Below are 22,623 nucleotides of genomic sequence, written 5' to 3' on the forward strand. Positions count from 1 at the left end.
AATTATTTGTTATTATTAAAGTTTAACCTTATAAAATTAACAAAACTAATATAAAACTCATATCCTGGCTAAATAGCCACATGGCCGCCGAAAACCGTATATTCCCTTCCCGTTCTCCCGCCGTTCCCTAGCTTGTCGTGCATTCTTTCCAAAAATCGGGACTTTTTTAAAACGCCGCGGGACGCGGGACAAATTGTTAAAAATCGGGACTATACCGCCAAAAGCGGGACGTCTGGTCACCTTACTCTTGAGACCACGGAGAGCTTGTGCGAAGGAAGTGTGCAGGGGCCCAGCTCCCCCAGCAGCTCCTGGCCTCACCACCTCTGTGTCTCTGTCCACCATTCCACCCAGCTAAGGGGGCCCGGGGGCTTTATTTATTTATTTTTAACATTTTTTAAATAATCCTCACCTGAGGATATGTTTATTGATTTGAGAGAGAAACATCCATCGTTTCCTTCTGCACGTGCTCGGACTGGGAATCCAAATCTACGGAGCCACCCGCCCGGGGCTCTGGGGCTTTAAATGCCGGAGTTGCACGCGGCTGGCGGTTGCCCAGGGAGACGGACAAACAACAGGGCGCGCCCCGGGCCGGGACCAACCGCATCCCCCTTCCGCCATGGCTGGCTTGCAGCGGCGTGGCAGCTTCAGGAAGCCGGAGGTGGAGGGCCAGGAGGAGGAGGAGGAGGAGGAGGAGGAAGAGGAGATGGGAGAAGAGGAGGAAGAGGAGGCCGAGGGGGAGGAGAAGGCAGAAATGGAGGAGAAGGCGGAGGCGGTAAAGCAGAAGAGGGCGGAGGTCCACGGGGCGTTGGACGATGAGTACTTCTGGAAGATGATGGACATCGACGAGGGCAACGAGGAAGACGCACGCCCCCGCCTAGCCAGCGTCGTGAGCCCCAGCCTGAGCTCCACGCCCAGCGAGGCTCGGACCTTCAGCCAGCCCGTGAGCCCCGGGGGCGTCAGCTCCAGCTCGCCCTCCAGCGCCTCCTCCCAGAAAAGTACTGCCCCTGCCCGCCCCTCCCGGGAAGCCTCGGGCCCTAGGGGCAGCGGACCCAAGGGCTCCAGAGCCTTCGTCCACCTGGGTGTCTGGTTTCTAAATATGGGCACCACCACCACCACCCCCAGACACACCTCTATCTCAGTCCCCTCTGTAAAAGGCATTGAAATCCTGGCTGAGCGGGTGTGATGGTTCACAATTTAGGATATAGGTGAACACCCAGCACGCAGGGGTCTCTCCCCTCTCTCCCCTCTCTCCCCTCTCTCCCCTCTCTCCCCTCTCTCCCCTCTCTCCCCTCTCTCCCCTCTCTCCTTTCTCTCCCCTGTCTCCCTCCCGTCTCTGCCTCCCTAACACCCCCCCCCCCCCAACACACACACACACACACACACACACACCCTCTCTCTCCCCTCTTGGAGAAGGAGTAGTGCCTTAAGGGTGCTGTGTAACTAAAAACAGTCCTGCAAAAGGCAAGTCCCCTTTCTGTCAAATTTCCTCTTTTCCTCTGCTGAAACCCCTTCAGTCACTTTCTTCGAAATGTTTTGTCAGGATAATTCTTTGTTGGGGCTGGAGGAGGGACAGGCTGTGCTGTCCTCTGCACTAACAGGGTGTTTAGCAGCATCCCTAGCCTCTAGCCCTGGCTAGGCCATTAGCTCCTACCCCACTTTATGACAATCAAAAATGTCTTCAGATGTGGCCAAATGCCTCCTGGATGACAAAATTGTCTTCTTGATAACCACTGATTTAGAGGCAATGGCTAAAATTTTTAATGTTTCATTCAACAGGTTTTCCTACGGTGTTTCAGACATTTAGGAAAGGCATGTCTGAAGTAGATTTAGATAGGTAAGAATGTTTTCATGTTATTTTTGAAGCTGATTACATTTACTTTTTGGATAAACATGTCAGGAAGTGGAGTAAAATAACCCAGGACATTTACAACTAATTAATTTTTTAAAGTTTTGGGTTTTTTACAAATCTACACTGTTAAACAATTTGGAAGAGATAGAGACAAGGTCCCTGCCCGTTTTCAACTCATCACCTAGCTGTAGAGAGGACAGGTGCACTTAATGTAACTCAATAACAACTGTATGCATGTGTAAGCGCTATGAACATTTAGGACATAAGTCTCTATTGGCTAAATTCAAGAGTGATCAAGGACACTTGAGGAGGAGAGTGGAAATTATGATCTTTTTCTTCTTCCTGTTGTTGCTATTAGCCTTTGAGTACTTTGAAATAAGAAGACACCAGAGAAATCCCTTTTGAAATATCTTTATAAATCTTCTCTGAAATCTACGCCAAACCTGAGACAACAATCTTGAATTACTATTCACCTAAGTTTTGCTTTTACAAGCAACTTCTAAATTATTAAGCATAAAGAGAATAGTTCTGTTCCACTTATATGTTTCTATGTATCCTCTTATTTCAACATTTTAATAAAAGATAATATATGTACATGGTTAAAATATTAAAGTATACAATTGTATAAAATTTTATTTTTTAATAGACTTTTATTGATTTCAGAGAGGAAGGGAGAGAGAGAGAGAGAATTATTGATCAGCTACCTCCTGCACGCCCCCCACTGGGGACCGAGCCCACAACCCCGGCATGTGCCCTAACCTGGAATCAAACCATGACCTACCTCCTGGTTCATAGGTCGGCACTTAACCACCGAGCCACACCAGCCGGGCAAATTTTAAATCTTCATACTCTTCTTCACCATCACCCCACTCCCACTCATCATAATTAACATACTGTTAACTGTGGGGAAGCACGGGACTTGGTCAGAAAGTCGGTAAGGAGGATTCTCTGAAAGGCTGGGCGGGGGGCGTCTCTAGGGGGACCTTGCCGAAGGTGGCAGACCCTGCCTTGACTTTTCCAAACAAGTCTGAGCTCCTGGGTGCTTTACTGTAATCTTTATGTTTAGTCTTTAGACATCCTTGCTTAAAGGACAGACATATGTCTTTTCAAGGATGCTTACCTTACTGATAGTATCTAATACTTAATTTTAATTCAAGCTATTGTTACAATAAAAGCCTGAGGAGGCAGGGGAATGGGGCTGTTTAGTTCCGATAGCCAAGCAGCCCCTTAGCCCTCTCTTTCACAGAAACGTGTGTCAGAGTAATCCATTCATCTATCGATCAGGGTCTGCTGGTCAGTCCTGACAGTTAACAGTTTGTTTTGCTTCCAGTACAATTTTAAGTAGCATATTTTCATTTCTTGACTTATCAATTTGTGACATAACTAATGACTTACCACCATGAAAGATAACAAATGTAATTTATACTTCCCTCCTCTCCATTTTTGGTAGTGACATTATTTTTAGGTTTTCTAACTTTTAGGACATTAATATATTTAAATCACTACTTCTTTTAGAGAGAGAGAGAATGGAAAGGAGGGAAAAAGGGAGAGAGAGAAAAACATCGATGTGAGAGAGACACATAGATTGGTTGCCCCCTGAATTCACCTACCTGTGGAGAGGACATAACTTGATCTCTAGAGCTGGGGATCAAACCTGCAACCAAGCTGCCTGCCCTTGACCAGGAATCAAACCTGAGACCCTTCTGTGCTACGGCCAGTGCTTTAACCATTTAGCAACACCAGCCAGGGCTAAACCTGTACTTCTTGACTTGTCAGCTTTAGCAGCTATTAACTTATGAAAAATTACACATTAATATACTTCTACTCCCTTCTATCTCTTCTCTCACCCTTCCTTTCCCAGTTAACAACAAATTATATAGCAAACTATATTAAAACATACATATATGATATATATATATGACTTTATATATGTATATATGTATATATATACACACATATATACATATATACACACACATATCCTATCTAATAATAGAGTAACATGTAAATTACCATCACTCTGCTACGCCCACGATTGGGCGGCAGGAGGCTGGGGGGCGGGACTCGGGGTGGCCTATCCGGCCATTGAGAGGCACGGATCCGCTGCCACTGAGGGGGGCTACCCTGCTGTTGAGAGGCGCAGGGGGCAGGACTCCCGTCCCCTGCGCCTCTCAAAGGCCAGATCCACGGCCGCTGAGGGGGCCTGCTGCGGACACCCAGCTGCACCTCTCAACGGCAGGGTAGCCAGGTGTCCGTGGCAGCCCCCCTCAGCGGCCATTGAGAGGCGCAGGGGGCGGGAGTCCCGCCCCCTGCGCCTCTCAACAGCAGGGTAGCCCCCCTCAGCGGCCGCGGACCATCAAAAGTGGGGAAGCTGGGTGCCTCTCTGCTCCGGCCCCAGGCCTTTCAGAAACCTCCGCCAAGCCAGAGGCTTCTGAAAGGCCTGGTGCACCAGCGGACAGGCACCCAGCTCCACCGCGAAAAGCGAAAGCGTGTAGGGGACCCTACACGTGCATGATTCAATCATGCACTGGGCCTCTAGTATACATATAATATGACTTTATATATATATATATATATGTATATATGTGTATATATATATATATATATATACATATATATATATACACACACACACACACACACACACACATATATATATATATACATATATATATATATAAAGTCATATTGCTTTGCCAAGCTTTATTATGTTTGTATTATATTTTGTAATTATAATTAACTCTAGTACTTTGGGTACAAGTTGATTCTAAAAATTAAAAACCAATCAACAATACTCAAAATTTCATGCTGACACCCAATAATGTTACTTGGTTTATGCACAGAAAAATAAAATCCTATGTTCACAAAGCTTAACTCCTAAAAGATGAACTTTTCAACTCTCAGTTGTTTTTAGTTATCTTAAATTTTTCTGAGTTGTGCTCAATGGCCACACTTTCTTGATTCCCATATTGCTTGCTTGCTTTTATTCTTTTTCTTTTTGCTGGAGAAACTCCTCAGGTAATTATTTCATATAGATCTCAGGGGAATTTCTGAGTCCTTGCCTGTCTTGAAATTTCTTCATTTTACCTCCTAGTTTATTAATCATATAACCTACTTTATTAATCATATAAAACAATAGATTTAAAACCACTCTCCCTTGTGCTCTGAATACATCGATTGCTTTATTGCATTCTAGTATCTGGTATTGCTGATCAGTGACTCTCAAACCCTTCTGATACTTGCTTATTTCCTCCCTTCACTGCCTCTGTTCTTTCCATCCTGCAGGTATCTGAAGGATGGCTATTGGGCCTCTGGATATCTAAGATTTTAGGTGTTTACATGCTACTGTGCAGCCCTTGCACAGATTTTATTTCAGGATTCATGTTTGTAGCTTCTAAGAACCAGTTCTTGTTCTCTACTGCTGTTCAGATAGTTGTGTGGGGTCTTTTTGAATGTCTTTGGGGGTATTCTTACAACATACTAAAGTTCTTTGTTCTTTGTATTGCTTCTTTTTTCTTTCAGAATCAGTTGTTCTGGTTTATTTATCTTGGTCCTTCCTCTTCCATGCTACTGATTGTCCTTAAGTGGCTGATAATCCTTGGTTACCTAATGACTGTTAGCTAAAATGGAGTCCTACAGCTGAGTAGTTCTGGTGTGTGTGTGTGTGTGTGTGTGTGTGTGTGTGTGTGTGTGTGTGTTAATTTTTTATTCATTGACTAGAGGCCCAGCACATGAAATTCGTGCATGGGTAGGGTCCCTAGGCCTGGCCTGCGATCAGGGCTGATCTTCCCCAGCTGCCGGCAGTTGGCCCTGCCCTCCCCTGCCCACCCTGTCGCCCTCTCTGTGTGGGGCAACTGGCGAGAAGATGGGGACCCCACTTGTTCGCACCCGCCTTCGCCTGGTGCTGCCCACCACCACCCACCCTGGGTTCCTGTTCCCCATCGGGCGATTGGAGCCTGCTGGCCAGCGGGGAAGGACCAAGAGGTTGGCCGTTCCCGCCCACTCACCGGCCCTGCCCCCACCACCGGTGGCCCTCTATGTGTGGGGTGACCAGCAGGGCGATCGGGGCCCCACTCGCTGGCACCCACCTTGGCCTGACTCCGCCCACATCCGCTGCCACCCAACCCCGGTTCCCCGTTCCCCATCGGGCAATCAGAGCCTGCTGGCCAGGGGGAGGGACCGAGAGGTTGGCTGGCAGGCCCTGATTGGGGCCTGCGGGCTGGGGACAGATCCTGCATTGAGTGTCTGCCCCCTGGTGGTCAGTGCATGTCATAGCGACTGGCCATTCTGCCATCTGGTTTATTTGCATATTCTGCTTTTATGTAAAGAGATTTTTAGAGAAAGAAAGAGAATCATCGATTTGCAGTTCCACCTATTTGTGCATTCATTGGCTGATTCCTGTACATGCTCTGACCGGGGATCAAACCTACAAGCCTGGCACATCTGGGCAATGCTCCAATCAACTGAGTTACCCTGCCCGGGCCTGAGTAGTTCTCTTTTCTGACAGGGTATGCAGAGGGGAGTTTGACTGTGAGTCCTATGTAGGTGGGTGACGTATTTCAGAGCCAGCTTCCGGGGAGTGTCAGCAGGGAGCAGGCAAGGTGGGCAACCCTACTATTGCTAGGCTGGCGTTAGGATGAGGACGCTTGACTGTGTGGCTGCAGTTCTCTCTAGATAGAATGTGCCTTCCCTTCACCAAGGCCCGCTGAGCAGATCCTCAAGAATCTCTTACTGTGCTCTGCTTCTCTCTCAGGCCTAAATCCCTCAGGCTGGCTGCTCACATTTTCTAGAAAGCAGTTCTTTGGGCTTCAACTGGAATAAAAGCAACTCCTGCCAAATGCTCTGTACAAGGGGAGAGAAGGAATCTGCCTGGAAGCTCTTCTAAGTTCACTCCTTGAACTTGAATGACAGGCCCCAGCCCCATGTCTGCATTTTGTTGAGTCTGAGCTGGGAGCTCCTTGGAAAATTCCCTTCAGAACAAAACTCTCTTGTCTTCAGCTGTGGTGTTTCCTGTTCTGCTTTTCCATCAACCTGAGGCCACTTACTTTCTTTTGTATAAGAACTTCTTCAATATTATCTACTGATGACAGCTTTCTTGTTTTCCAGGGCTATTGCTTGTTTGCTCTTAAGTGTTTGGTATCTCAGGAAGGAAGGGCAAAAACGTGTGCTCAGATACCCTCTTGACCTGGACTCTCTACACGGGAAGCTCTTTCCCAGATCAAGTCTTAATTTCCTCTCATAAATCTTCCTGAGAAAATGCTTCTTTCATATTTCAAAGCATTCTCTGGTGAATTTGGTGAAGTGTGTTTTTAAGGAATTCTGGCCTAAAACGCCATAAAAATGCCACCAATATTGGCTCAAGTTCTATGTTCAGTGGCCCTATTACTATTCAGGTTGAAAATGAGGCAAACTTTGGGAGCAGGTAAATGTAGAGTAACAGGTTTGGGAGCCAGACAGGTCTGGACCCCCACCTGCCTCTGCCATACATAATTTCTGAACGGTTCCCTAATAGCCTCAATTGCCTTGCCTGTAGAAAGGGATACTAGCACCTGCCTTGATTGTTTTTTGCAAAGATAAATAATGTGAGAAAGCAAATACTATGTATGTACTGCTACATAGTCAGTTCTCAGAAAATGTTGGCTTTGTTATTATCCTTGGTCATCTGCCATCTTGACACAGGATTTCAGAAACAATCTTTGGTGTTGGTTTAAGGAAAACAAAGAGACCTAAATAAATAATACACTGCTTTTGTTAACCATTGCATTAGGTGGGGGGGTGGGGGGATCCAAACATTAAATGTTGTCTAGGGATTGCTCTTCAATGTGCCTGTACTCTTGGTCCCTATAACTTGTTTCTCTAGGAGGTTAGATAAACAGACTTGCACAGGTAGCTTCGGCAGAGGAGTTCTTCGCCCATTGCAAGGTGCAGTCATTTCAGAATTAAAACAAAACACCCCACTGCTACAATGTTCAATAAACAAAGCATCAAAACAGGAAGGTGGAGACACAGGAAAACAAAGAAACATGGAAAAGGGGACAGTTCTGAAATTGACTAAATTTTTGGAAAAATTTTGTTTGATAATTTTGGAAGATGCCCAAAATTATTACAAGAAAATGAAATTCAAAGATGAAAAGGAACTTGAAAAACAAGTTATCATGTACTTGTTACCAGTAACAGTCATTTTAACTAGTAAAAGTCAATAAATTCCTGCCTTTCTATCATGTCAATGATAACTCAAGTAACGGATTAAACTACTTGTAGGAAGAATGCAGATTTTTAAAATTACAATGCATTTAGCTTTAGCTTCAGCCTTCTAAAAAGAGTTCTCATTTAAATTCAAGCACATTCACCATCACTGCCACCACCACGAGCAGCACACACTCACAGAGTGGTGGTAATTGAGTCCCTGAGGGAGGTAATATGGCATTGGGAGCCTCCAGGATTTAGAAAAGAGTACTTGCTAAAGAACAGATACCATGCAAACACACTGTGCCTGACTTTACTGGAGAGATAAAAATGGAAGAAAATATTTCAAAGAAAATAGAATTCAGGATCTTCTATGTACACTTGTTATTTGACTATTAAATGTACTATATTTAGAACTGATAACGACTATATAGGTATACTCAAAAATAATGTTTTGTCTAAATTTCAGGACGAGTTATTATGGTTTACATCCAGGAATCCCAATATCAGTCCAAACCGAAGAAAGTTGGCTTCAAGAGATGTCCGGCAAAAGGAAGCCTCGTGAGTAGTTTGATTTTTAGCTTTTGCTGGGTGATGGGATGCACATTGGGAAGAGCAGTGCAGGCAATTGGGAAGTCCAGGTTTGAGCCCCAGCCCCAGCACTACCATTGTGAGGACTGGGCAAGCCGCCTCACCTCATTCAGTCTCCGTTTCCTCACATGCTGGCAATAAATAATACTGCTACTGTCACAGGGCTGTTATGTAGATCAAAATGAGGTTAAATGTTTAAACTCCTGGGCACTTAGTCTCTTAAGAAATAGTGGTGTTACTGCTAAACCCCCTGTTGGGCTCGGGCTGCCTGTCACTATGTCCAGTAAGGAAGGCAGGGTCGAATCCTATAAGGCATTTATGGAGAAGGCCAGCCAACCAAGAAAACAGGGTGCTTACAAGCATTCACATCCTGTCTTACCCAAGGTGCAGGGGACAGGATTATAAAGGGGAAGGGGCTAGAGCAGTGATTCCCAATGTGAGGCACACACCCAAATTGCACAGGGGGGCATTTGATTTTTAAGGGGGGCAATTTAAGAATAAGTTATTAACAGTTACTTTTTTGCATTTCTTATGTTTCTAGGGGCCTCATATACAGTATATAAATATATATTGTCACATATTTATGCTTTTCAGTTCTCATATGTTTTGAACTTTATTTGCTATTTTTTCATATTATATTTTTAAACAGTTTCTTAGTGATTTCTTCCACAGTACTTCAACTGTCGTTTCGTTCTTTTATTTTTCTCTTTCATGGATGCCATGTTCTTTGGAAGCTTGTTTAGACCAAGTTAATGGCCTTTTAGGCTTCCTCCACATGAATAGGAGCTCATTTTTTAAATAATCCTATATAATAAAAGCCTAATATGCAAATTGTCCCCTCGGGTGGTCGTTCGACCGGGAGACTGGATTCGACCGCTCACTATGATGTGTGCTGACCGCCATGGGGCGGCGTGGGACATGGCGGGCATTGGTGATGCGGCACTGGCAGTGGACACTCAGATGCCAGGCGCCTGCCCCACACTTGCACAGCCTCCTGGGTGAGCCGGGCCACAGCAGCAGGGAACGTAGGGGCCGGTAAGCTCCCCGTGGGTTCATGCAGGAGCCGGTCTGCGAGGCCAACCGGGAGAGAGCATGCTGCCCGCCTGGCTTCCTTGCAGCACCACTGGGTGGCCCAGAGGCCCATGCTGCGCCCTGGCCCGCAGTATCCGCTGCACTCACCGCATCTCCACGTGGGGACTCGGGCACCGTGACTCAGGCAGAGGGGGGTGCGGGGGCCCAGAGGCCCAGGTGCTGCCCAGAGTCCAGAGGTCAGCTGGGACCTGCCCTTCCACACCAGACGCTTGCACTTCAATCGCCGGCCAGGCCTAGGGACTGCACCTGTGCATGAATTTTGTGCACCAGGCCTCTAGTAAGAATTATATGAAACGGGTGGGGGGGGGGGGCGGGTGCTTAGGATTTTAGAGATGCTTAGATGGGGCATATCTAAAAAAGGTTGAGAACCACTGGGCTAGAGTGAGGCTGGGAACAGAATGCAGCTACCTGCAGCCCTGAAGGTCCGCAGACATCAGCGATTGTCCTTAGTTACCAGGCGATGAGATGATGTTCTGACTCCTGGTAGGTCTGTCTGACCCTGCTTATTGGTTCTGCTACTGGATTCACAGTTGAGTCACCTCCTCAATCGCTGACATAGGCCTTGAAAAGGAAACTTAAGTAAAACTTAACCCTCTATTCACATATGAGAAACTTAACTCCCTATTCACATAAGTATATGTGTTCTAAGATTTAAAATAATATGATTATTTTTCAGATTAATTCAGGTGCTCTATCTACCAGATTATAAGTCCCCCTATCAGTAGTGTTTATGTTCCCAGCAAGTAATAATGTGCCATTATATTTTGATACATATCTTTATTTTTATTATAGAACATATGCATACTGTTTTTAAATGTCAAACCATTATATAATACATTAGGTAAGTGCTAAGGAGAAAAATCAAGCACATAAACGGATGGAAAATGTTGGGCAGGAAGAATGCAAGCTTATACAGGGTGTTCAGGGAAATCTTCACTGAGAAGCTGAAATATTTGCTCAAAGACCTAAGAAAAACAAAACCTCAAATAGGTGAGAGCATGAGCCATCATGATCTCTGGGGGAAGGGTGTTCTAGGCACAGAAAACAGGAAGTGCCTCCTAGAACAAAGAGGCATCCTGGGTGGCTGCAGTGGAAAAAGTAAGGAGGAGAATCTTAGGGGACAAGGTCAAAGAGATAATGAGGACCAAATCTTTTTCAGTGGGAATGAAGTGGGAAATCACTGGAGGGTTTGCACAAAAGAGTGACACAACCTATCGTAAAAATATTTTAAAAACGTTAATTATTGCCAAATTAATCTCTGTGGTCAATGTAAGTTTGATTGGATTTTTCATTGGAATTTGACAAGTTGATTCTTTGATCTGGGTTGGCAGTGTTAAAAGATCAATCGAGGCATTTTCAAACGTTTAAGTGCTTATTTGAACAAATGTTCACCCAGATTGTGCAGCATAGACCAGGAGTGTTTAGGAACCCTCCATTGACAATGGGAGAGGTTTTTATGGAGGAGACACAGGAGCAAAGCAAGGAAATTATTTTATTGGCTACAGCGCCAGTGCTTACACTATTTGGGGAAGCCTCGTTGGCTGTTTGTGATTGGCTGTTCTTCTTAACCCTGAGGCATTTTCAGGAATTGACTCTGGTTTAGGTTTCAGCTTGCTTACATCGGACAACAAGACTCTGCAGCCACCTCTAATTTCTCCTTGTTTAATTAACAGTATTTGATTAGTGTACCTGTCCATTTTTTAAATGAATCTTCTTTTGTAGGTTTTTTTGTGTTGTTGTTTGTTTGTTTTTCAAGAGGACTCACATGCAGCTCTTATAAGTTTATTCCTAGGTACTTTTTAGTCTTTTTATCAATGTAACAATTAGCATTTTTTTTACTATTATATTTTCTAATTGTTTATGTTACTGCATTGGAAAACTGTTTATTTCTATGTGTTAATCTTCTATCTCTGACCCTCTTATTAATTCTATCAGTTTGTCACATGAAAGCCTATTAGACAATTATATTTCCTGTGAATAACAGCAATTTTATTTCTTCTTCAATTTTTTTTACTGAACAGTATGTCGTGCACATCTTCCCATGTTAGGGAAGATGGCTCTAATCCTCTGAATGACTGCACAGTATTCGTCTATGTACAGTTATTGTGACTTAGGTAACAAATCTGATTGCTAGGTATTTAAAGGTTGGTTAGGTTTGGTTTGGTTTGGTTTGGTTTGGTTTGGTTTGGTTCCTTGAGTTCTTCCCAACAGCAAATAATGCCTTAATGAAAATCTTTGTGCATTGATGTTTTTATACAGCAGGTCCTTGAATAATGTCATTTCATTATAATGTTGATGATATTAAATCTTTATAGTTGAAAGTATTACATATGTAGGAACTTATTGCTTGTATATCAATAGCCAATGGTAAAATCAATTTTGTTATAGATCATTTCACTTAAAGTCACTTAAATTAGGATTTATACTGTACCAGTGTTTGTATTTCTATTGGACAAAATGCCTAAAATGTATTTAAAATTATTTCAGATTCTCCACATAAAATGTGTGTTACCTCTGAAGCCTATTCTTTCTCCAGCAGCAGTCCTTGCCATCTCTAGCTCTGCTGGGAGACTTATCAGCCTCCTCCCATTACCACTGAGCGATTGTAGATTGTTCTGATTGGTTTCTCATCAGTGCAATCCTGTGTGCTGAAACTTCTAGATTTACTCCGTTCCTGTTGTGTTGGTGGCTGCTTTCCCCATTTCCAGTACTGCCCTGGAGTAGGTGGAGGAAATGATACTGGTGGATTAGTTCATTGGGTTGAACTTGAACACCCCTCCCCCAGCACCTGTCTACCTGAAAAATCTTTTATAGAATAGCAGACATCAAGTAGACAGAATAGTACTTAAGAGATGCAGAAAATAACAGCATCTGCAAAATTCTATATAATAAAAGCCTAATATGATAAGTGTCTGGACATCCGTTCAACCAATCATATGTAATATGCTAATGATATGCTAAGACCACTCACCCGTTCACTATGACATGTACTGACCTCCAGGGGCAGACTCTCCAACCAGTAGATTATCTTGCTGCTGGAGTCCAGCCGATCAGGACTGAGCGAGATGGGCCTGACACGCCCTGGAGCCCTCCTGCGTCCCTCCCTGGCCCCAATCGTGCACTGGTGGGGTCTCTTGGCCTGTTGGAGAGCCGGTTTTGGCCCTATCCTATTCAACGCAGGAGCTGCCCCTGGTGGTGAGTGCACTCCCACAGGGGGAGTGCCGCTCAGCCAGAAGCTGGGCTCACGGCTGGCAAGCGCAGCGGCAGTGGCGGGAGCCTCTCCTGCCTCCGCAGCAATGCTGAGGATGTCCAACTGCCCCGGGGAGCAGGCCTAAGCCATCAGTCAGACATCCCCCAAGGGCTCCCAGACTGTGAGAGGGTGCAGGCTGGGCTGAAGGACTCGCTCCTCCCCTCTCCCCCCATCCCCCACCCCCAGTAAATGAATCTCGTGCACCGGGCCTCTAGTATGATTATAATCAAATAAAATATGCATCCATACAGTATTCTAGTACTAGAAAGGAGCAGAAACATTTTATGTTTTAATTAAATATTTATTGTTGAAAGTATTGCATATGTCCCCCCTTTTCCTCCATGACCCTTTCTACCATGCCCTGTCCCCTGACCCAGGTGTTCACCCCCTATTGTCTGTGTCCATGGGTTATGCATATATGCATACAAGTTCTCTTCCCTCCTACCCACCTACCCCCACCTTCCCTCTGAGATTCCACAGTCTATTCCATGCTTCTATGTCTCTAGATCTATTTTCTTCATCAGTTTATTTTATTCATTAGATTCCACATATGAGTGAGATCATGTGATACTTATCTTTCTCTGACTGGCTTATTTCGCTTAGCATAATATTCTCCAGGCTATCTCAAAGTATAAGAGATCTTTCTTTTTTACGGCTCCATAGTATTCCATGGTGAAAATGTATGACAACTTTTCCACAGCTTTTTTATCCACTCATCTACTGATGGGCACTTGGGCTGTTTCCAGATCTCAGCTATTGTAAATAACACTGCTATGAACATAGGGGTGCATGTATTCTTTCTGATTGGTGTTTTGGGACTCTTACTGTATATGCCTAGAAGTGGAGTCACTGGGTCAAATCGCAGTTCTATATTTAATTTTTTGAGGAAATGCCATAATGTTTTCCCTAATGGCTGCACCAGTCTGCATTCCCACCAGCAGTGTACTAGGGTTCCCTTTCTCCACATCCTCGCCATCACTTGTCATTTGTTAATTTGTTGATGGTAGCCATTCTGACAGGTGTGAGGTGAGTTTGTATATCTCTGATGATCAGTAATTTTGAGCATTTTTTCATATGGTTTTTAGCCATCTGTATGTCCACTTTCGAGAAGTGTCTATTTAGATCCTTTGCCCATTTTTTAATTGGGTTGTTTGTCTTCCTTTTGTTAAGTTGTATGAGTTTCTTATATATTTTGGATATTAATTCTTTAGCAGATGTATCATTGCCAATTTTTTAAAATATATTCTCCCATACAGTGGGCTCCCTTTTCATTTTGTTGATTGTTTATTTTGTTGTGCAAAAGCTTTTTATTTTGATGTAGTTCCATTTGTTTATTTTCTCCTTTGTTTCCTTTGCCCTAGGAGATGGATACCCAAACATATTGCTATGAGAGCTGTCTAAAATTTTGCTGCCTATGTTTTCTTCTAGGATTTTTATGGTTTCATTTTTTACATTTAAGTCTTGGATCCATTTTGAGTTTATTCTTTTGTATGGTGTAAGTTGGTGGTTTAGTTTCATTTTTTTTGCATGTATCTGTCCAATTCTCCCAACACCATTTATTGAAGAAACTGTCTTGACTCCATTGTATGCTCTTGCCTCCATTGTCAAATATTAATTGGGCATACTGGCTTGGGTTGATATCTACAGTCTTTCTTCTGTTCCATCTATATGCTTGTTCTTGTGCCAGTACCAGGCTGTTTTGATTACCGTGGTTTTGTAATATAACTTGATATCTGATATTGTGATTCCTCCAACTTTGTTCTTCTTTCTCAAGATTGCTACGGCTATTCAGGGTCTTTTTGGTTCCATATAAATTTTTGGAGTATTTGTTCTAGATCTGTGAAATATGCCATTGGTAATTTAATAGGGATTGCATGGAATCTACATTTTGCTTTGGGTACTATGGGCATTTTAATTATGTTAATTCCATCAATCCATGAACACAGTATATTCTTCCACTTTTTTTATATCTTCCTCTACCTCTTTTTTTCATTGTCCTGTAGTTTTCTGAGTATAACTCTTTTACCTCCTTGGTTAGGACTTCCAGTACTATCCTATATAATAAAGAGGTAATATGCAAATTGACCCTCAAGCCCTCATGTCACAAGATGGCCACCCCCACATTGTCACAAGATGGCTGGCAGGGGAGGGCAGTTGGGGTGATCTGGCAGGTAGGCAGTTAGGTGTCAATAATGCCAGCAGGGGAACGTTTCAGTGTCAATCAAGCCAGCAGGGGAGTGGTTAGGAGCCAGCAGTTCCGGATTGTGAGAGGGATGTCCCTCGAGGGGTCCCAGATTGGAGAAGGTGCAGGCTGGGCTGAGAGACACTACCCCCCCCCACCCCCCAGAGCACGAATGTCGTGCACTGGACCTCTAGTGTTGAATAAGAGTCGTTGAAAGTGACATCCTGTCTTGTTCCTGTTCTTAGAGGAAATGGGTTTAGTTTTTGCTTATTGAGTATGATGTTGGCTGTATATTTGTCATATATGGCCTTATTATGTGGAGGTATGATCCCTCTATTCCCACTTTGCTGAGAGTTTTTATCAAAAATGAGTGTTGGCCGAAACTGGTTTGGCTCAGTGGATAGAGCATCGGCCTGCGGACTGAAGGGTCCCAGGTTCAATTCGGGTCAAGGGCATATACCTTGGTTGCGGGCACATCCCAGTGGGGGGTGTGCAGGAGGCGGCTGATCGATGTTTCTTTCTCATCGATGTTTCTGGCTCTCTATCCCTCTCCCTTCCTCTCTGTGGAAAATCAATAAAATACATTTTTAAAAAATGAGTGTTGGATTTTGTTGAATGCTTTTTCTACATCCATTGATATGATCATGTGATTTTTGTATTTTAATTTGTTTATGTGATGTATCATGTTTATTGATTTGCAAATATTGTACCAGACTTGCATCCCTGGAATAAATCCCACTTGGTCATAGTGTATGATCTTTTTTAGTATATTGCTGGTTCCAATTTGCTAATATTTTCTTGAGGATTTTAGCATCTATGTTCATCAGGGATATTGGCCTATAATTCTCTTTCTTTGTAGTGTCTTTATCTGGTTTTGGAATTAGGATAATGCTAGCTTCATAAAAAGAGCTTGGAAATGTTCCTTCCTCTTGTATTTTTTCTAATAGTTTGAGGATGATAGATGTTAGTTGTTCTTTGAATGTTTGGTAAAACTCGCCTGTGAAGCCACGTGGACCAGGGCTTTTGTTTGCTGGGAGTTTTTTTTTTTTTATTATTACTGCTTCAATTTCATCAATTGTTATTGGCCTATTCAGGTTTTCTAATTCTTCCTGATTCAGTTTTAGAACATTGTATTTTTTTTTAGGAATTTGTCTATTTCATCCACATTGTCCAACTTGTAGGCATATTGTTGTTCATAGTGTTTTCTTACCATTCTTTGTATTTCTGTGCTATCAGTAGTTACTTTACTGCTTTCATTTCTGATTTTATTTATTTGGGTCCTCTCTGTTTCTTGATGAATCTGGCTAAAGGTTCATCAATCTTGTTTATCTTTTCAAAGAACTAGCTCTTGGTTTCATTGATTTTTGTATTGTATTTTTTAGCCTGTACCTCATTTATTTCTGCTCTAATCTTTATTATTTCTTTACTTGTACTTACTCTGGGCTTTTCTTGTTATTCTCTTTAAGTTATGGGTTTAAATAGCTTATTGATAATTTTTGTATTTTTTTGAGGTAGGCCTGTAATGCTATGAACTTCCTTCTCAGGACTGCTTTTCCTGTGTCTCAGAGATTTGGTGTTGTGTATTCGTTGTCATTTGTTTCCAGGAAGTTTTTGATTTCTTGCTTGATCTCATTTGTAACCTATTCATTGTTTAATAACATGCTATTTAGCCTCCATGTGTTTCAATGTTTTTGAGTGTTTTTATTATAGTTGATTTCTAATTTCATGCCATTGTGATTTGAGAAGATGCTTGATACGATTTCAGTCTTCTTGAACTTGTAGAGACTTGTTTTGTGTCCTAACATGAGATCTATCTTTGAAAATGACCCATGTGTACTTGAGAAGAATATACTCTGAAGTTTTGAGGTGAAATGTTCTATAATGTTCAGATCAATTAAATCCATCTGATCCAGCGTGTCCTTTAGAGTCACTGTTTCCTTAACTTTTTGTCTGGAAGGTCTATCCAGTGAAGTCAGAGGGGTGTTAAAGTCCCCTACTATGACTGTATTGCTGTCGATCTCTCCCTTGAAATCCTCTAAAAATTTTTCTATATATCTAAGTGCTCCTATATTGGCTGCATGTACTAGTATGTTTACCAAGGTTATATCCTCTTGTTGGATCAATCCCTTTAGTATTATGTAGTGACCATTATTCTCTATTGTAATAGCCTTCATTGTGAAGTCTATTTTGTCAGATATGAGTACTGCTACCCCAGTTTTTCTTTTTGTTTCAATTTGCATGGAAAATACTTTCTATTCCTTCACTCTCATCCTGTGTGAGTCTTTTATCTGAGGTAGGTCTCTTGTAGACAGCATATAATTGTGCCATGTTTTTTATCCATTCAGCTACCCTATGTCTTTTGATTGGAACATTTAAACTATTTACATGTAAGGTTATTATTGATAGGAACTTATTTATTTTCATTTTAATTCTTTATTCCTAGGTTTATCTCTATATATAGTCTTCTTCTCCTTACAGCAGTCCCTTTAGCATTTTTTGCAGTGTTGGTTTGGTGGCGGTAAATTCCTTTAGCCTTTTTTTGGGGGGTCTGGGAAGCTCTTTGTTTCAGAATCTATTTTGAATGATAGCCTTGCTGGACATAGTAATCTTAGCTTCAGATTCTTGCTTTTCATTACCTTGAGTACTTCATGCCATTCCCTTCTGGCCTGTAGAGTTTCTGATGAGAAATCAGCTGACAGCCTTATGGGAGCTCCCTTTGTAGTTAACAAATTGCTCTTCTCTTGCTGCTTTTAAGGTTCTCTCTTTGGCTTTAATTTTTGGCATTTTAATTAAGATGTGTCTTGGCATGGGACTGCTTGGGTTCTTGCTTGGGATTCTCTGTGCCTCCTGAACTTGTGTAACCTTCACCAGGTTAGCGAAGTTTTCTACCATTATTTCTACAAACATGTTCTCTATCCATTGCTCTCTTTCCTCCCCTTCTGGCACACCTATTATGCAAATATTGTTATGTTTCGTGTTGTCCCACAGCTCCCTTAAACTGTCCTTCTGTTTTTTAATTGTGTTTTTTTTTTCTTTTTGGTTCTCTGATTGAGTGATTTTTATTTCTACTCTGTCTTCTAATTCACTGATCTGATACTTTGCTTCTCCTAATCTGCTGTGTATTCCTTCCACTGTGTTCTTTATTAGTGCTATGTCATTCTTTATAGTTACTACATCTTTTCTCATGCTTTTGAGCATCTTTACCATCATTATGTCATTACTCTATGTCTCGTATAATTTCTTATCTCCATTTCATTTATCTCTTCTTCTGGAGAATCCTCTTGTTCTTTCATTTGGGGGTTGTTTTTTTATCTCCCCATTTTGGCTAACTGTTTGGATTTGTGTTTGTATATTAGGTAGATCTGCTATAACTCCCAATCTCTAGTGCAGGACAATTTCAGACACTGTTTGTAACTGGCTCTGAGTACCCTGTTTGGAGCTACCAGCAATCCACAGCTTGTGGCTCCCTTTGCTGAGGCAGGGTACCTTTGGAAAGGACCAAGATGTGCACTAAGGTCTGCTTTTCCTAGCCCTGGGCCCAGAAGATAAGGCAAAGACTCAAAGCCTCCAGAGATTCTCCTCAACCGGCAGTCTTATTGTTTTCACCCTTGATTAGCCTCAGGCTGTCGACCACAGGGTGGGGGAAGAGGTCTTCCAATAGGGTGGAGCAACTGCCTTCCCCCAAGCAAAAACCGCCTGAATAGCAAATGTACGTGGGAGAAAGATGTCCTCTACTATGTGAAGGAGTGACTCAGCACAGGAATCCAGGGTGGCTGCCCTCCAAGCTCCAAACCCAGAGCCCTCACCCTTGGACTCTCCTCATACAGCTCCAGTCCACTCTGCCCTCCCTCTGTTGGAAACCAAGGTGAGTGGCTGCACAAAAAATTTTGCATTGGCCCTTTAAGAGGGTGCCTGCATTTCCAGCCATCTCTCCCTGGCAGACAGCAACCCTGCTGCTTTTCACAGCCAGATGTTATGTGAGCTCCTTTCTCAGTTTTGGTGCTTTGGGCTGGGGAGCCAACTTGGGGTTTAGAACCCAGAGTTCTCAGTTAGAACCTCCCCCCTCCCCTGGCTGAGCTATCCCTCTGGGACTTCAGCTGCTGTGTGTGGGAGCCCGGCCAGCCCTTTCATGCCTCTGCACTTCCTACCAGTCTTTAAGCGGTCTCCACTTTCCATCCTTGGTTATCTGAATTCTCTCCAGCTAGTGCTCAGTTGATTTTTCTGGGTGGTTCGTCTGTATTTTAGTTGTATTTCCAGTTTGGTCCTGAGAGAGTGTCAGTGTAGCTTCCATTTACTCCACTGCCATTTTGGAAAATCTGGGGCAGATACATTTATAAAAATGAGGCTCATTGGAGTGGTGGATTTTCTCTCTTTGTTCCTTATTGCTGATAAAATGTTATTTAGCCTGGCTGGGTATGGCTCAGTGGTTTAGCATCCATGGGGAACCAAAAGGCCACTGAATCTCTTTCGGTCAAGGCATATACCTGGGTCGTGGGCTTGATCCCCAGTAGCGGGTGTGCAGGAGGCAGCCAATTGATGATGTTTCTCTCTCATCATTGATGTTTCTATCTCTCTCTCTCCCTTTCTCTCTAAAAAATCAATTTAAAAAAATGTTATTTAGAAAAAAGCCAAAAAAAAAAAAAAAAGGCAAACACAATAAGGATATATATTTTTCAAAGAAATATATATATGAGGCCTGGTGCACGAAATTTATGCATAGGGGGGTCCCTCAGCCCAACCTGAAACCTCTTGCAATCCAGCACACCTCAGGGGATGTCCAACTGCCAGTTTAGGCCCGATCCCACGGACATCCCTCTTGTAATCTGGGACCACTGGCTCCTAACTGCTCGCCTTCCTGCCTGCCTGATCACCCCTAACCACTCTGCCTGCCTGCCTGATTGTCCCTAACCCTTCTGCCTGCCTGCCTGATTGCCCCTAACCACTCGCCAGCCTGCCTGATCACCCCTAATCACTTTCCTGCCTGCCTGATCGCCCCTAACCACTCACCTGCCTGCCTGATCACCTTTAACTGCTCGCCTGCCTGCCTGATTGCCCCTAACTGCCTCTGCCTCAGCACCTGCCACCGTGGCTTCGTCCAGAAGGATGTCCGGAAGGTTGTTCAGCTGTCCAGTCTCATTAGCATATTATGCTTATATATATACATATATATACTAGAGGCCCAGTGCACAAATTCAGCTGGCTATTGGGGCTGATCATGGTGCAGGAGGTTGGCCAGCTGGGGGGGAGGGGGCATGGGAGGTTGGCTGTGGGACTGCACTGACCACCAGGGGGCAGCTCCTGTGTTGAGCATCTGCCCCCTGGTGGTCAGTGTGCGTCATGGCAACCACTCGACTGGTGGTTCGGTTGTTTGGTTGTTTGGTCGCTTAGGCTTTTATATATATATACTAGAGGCCTGGTGCATGTAATTCGTGCACTGGGGGGGTGTCCCTCAGCCCAACCTGCACCCTCTCCAATCTGGGACCCCTCAGGGGATGTCCGACTGCCTGTTTAGGCCCGATCCACAGGGACATCCCTTTCACAATCCAGGACTGCTGGCTCCCAACTGCTCACCTGCCTGCCTGATTGCCCCTAACCGCTTCTGCCTGCCATCCTGATCACCTCCTAACCACTCCCCTGCCAGCCTGATTGACACCTAACTGCTCCCCTGTCAGCCCGATCGTCCCCAACTGCCCTCCCCTACATATTCCCTCTTTATTGGATAGGGTTTTTTCTTTAACATATTGGACAGCCCTAACTGGTTTGGCTAGGTGGATGGAGCATTGGCCTGTAGACTGAAGGGTCGCAGGTTCAATTCTGGTCAATGGCATGTACCTTGGTTGGGGGCACATACCCAGTGGGGAGTGTGCAGGAGGCAGCTGATCGATGTTTCTCTCTCATAGATGTTTCTAGCTCTCTATCCCTTTCCCTTCCTCTCTGTAAAAAATCAATAAAATATATTTTAAAAAATAATTTAAGATTCCTCCATATCTGCCTGGCTGGTGTGATTCAGTGGTTGAGACCCCAGGCTGCCGCCGCTGGCAGGGGATCACACTGTGGGGGTGTGCGCCCCTGCCAGGCTGAGACCCCAGCCCAGGCTGCCTCCGCTGGCAGGGGATCCTGCTGTGGGGGTGTGCACCCCTCCCAGGCTGAGACCCCAGGCTGCCGCCTCTGGGAGGGGATCATGCCGTGGGGAGTGAATTTGTTTTTGTTTTTTATAAAGGGTCAGGAGGGCCTCTGGGCAGCATTCCGCCAGGCCGCTTACTCTGCAGGCTCTCAGCGGCAGCCCTCCCTGAGACTGGGGGACTCCGGCGGGGCTGAGAGGACTGGGCGCTGCCATCTTGTGGCTATGGGCGTCGCCATTTTGTCACGGAGTGATGGTTAATTTGCATACTACTCTTTTATTAGATAGGACTAGAGGCCCAGTGCACGAAATTCATGCACGAAGGGGTGGGGTTGTCCCTCGGCCCACCCTGCGCCCTCTCACAATTTGGGACCCCTTGGATAGAGTCCCTAGGCCTGGCCAGCGATCAGGGCCTATCGGAGCTTTCCTTCCCCCCGCTGCTGGCAGCTGGCCCTGCCCCTGTTGCTGCCACTGCTTGCCATCTGTGCGGCACTGCCACACACACCCTGCCACCTGTCACCTCCCTCTGCAGGTGACAGGTATGGGATGTGATCACTTGGCTGGCCTGGGCCTCCCTCTGTGGGGTAATCGATCATGGGGCCCCAAGATCGATTACCCCGCAGAGGGAGGTCCCACCCACCTACCACAGCACCTCCAGCCAGGTGGTCTGGGCCTCCCTCTGCAGGGTAATCAATCGTGGGGCTCCACAATCAATGGCTTTACAGAGGGAGGCCCTGCCTACCTGGCCAGGGCTCCACGATCGATTGCCGCACAGAAGGTGGCCTGGGCCTCCCTCTTTGGGGTGATCACAGAGCCCCCACCCCCATCGATCTCCCCACTGACCAGTGGCTTGGGCCTCCCTCTTTAGGATGATTGATCGCGGAGCCCCCCATCAATCACCTCACAGAAGGAGATTCCCCTCTGCAGGGCAATTGTGGGACGATGCCAGGGCCACCCGACCAATCACATCACACGTGCCTTGGCTGGCCTGGCGCCAGTGCATGTCATAGTGTGGTCTTCTGGAAGGTCGTCCAGACAGTTGTTCTCTTATTCAGTTGTTCGGTCAATTTGCATATTATATATTATATATTATATATTATATATTATATATTATATATTATACATTATACATTATATATTATATATTATATATTATATATTATATATTATATATTATATATTATATATTACTAGAGGCCCAGTGCACGAATTCATGCACGGGTGGGGTTCCTCAGTCTGGCTGGCAGTTGGGGCCTATTGGTGCCATCTTGCCCAGTTCCTATTGGGGCCGATGGAGGCCAGCCAGCTGGGAGGAGGGACTGTGGGAGGTTGGCTGACCGTGGGAGGTTGGC

The 22,623-nt window shown here is 44.5% G+C and overlaps 1 protein-coding gene across 1 annotated transcript in view; it reads left to right on the forward strand.

Moving 5' to 3' along the window:
* Positions 1 to 616: 616 nt before the first annotated feature.
* Positions 617 to 22,623, forward strand: part of ERICH6 (glutamate rich 6) — a gene marked incomplete at both ends in the record, with an annotated part of 80,192 nt that continues 58,185 nt past the window's right edge. The window contains 3 exons of the mRNA XM_079766345.1: positions 617 to 995; positions 1,777 to 1,834; positions 8,505 to 8,596. Coding sequence (XP_079622471.1) covers positions 617 to 995; positions 1,777 to 1,834; positions 8,505 to 8,596 — 529 coding nt within the window. The remainder of the gene's footprint in view (positions 996 to 1,776; positions 1,835 to 8,504; positions 8,597 to 22,623) is intronic.

Source organism: Cnephaeus nilssonii (assembly GCF_951640355.1).
Source record: "Cnephaeus nilssonii genome assembly, chromosome: 3".
Classification (NCBI taxonomy): domain Eukaryota; kingdom Metazoa; phylum Chordata; class Mammalia; order Chiroptera; family Vespertilionidae; genus Cnephaeus; species Cnephaeus nilssonii.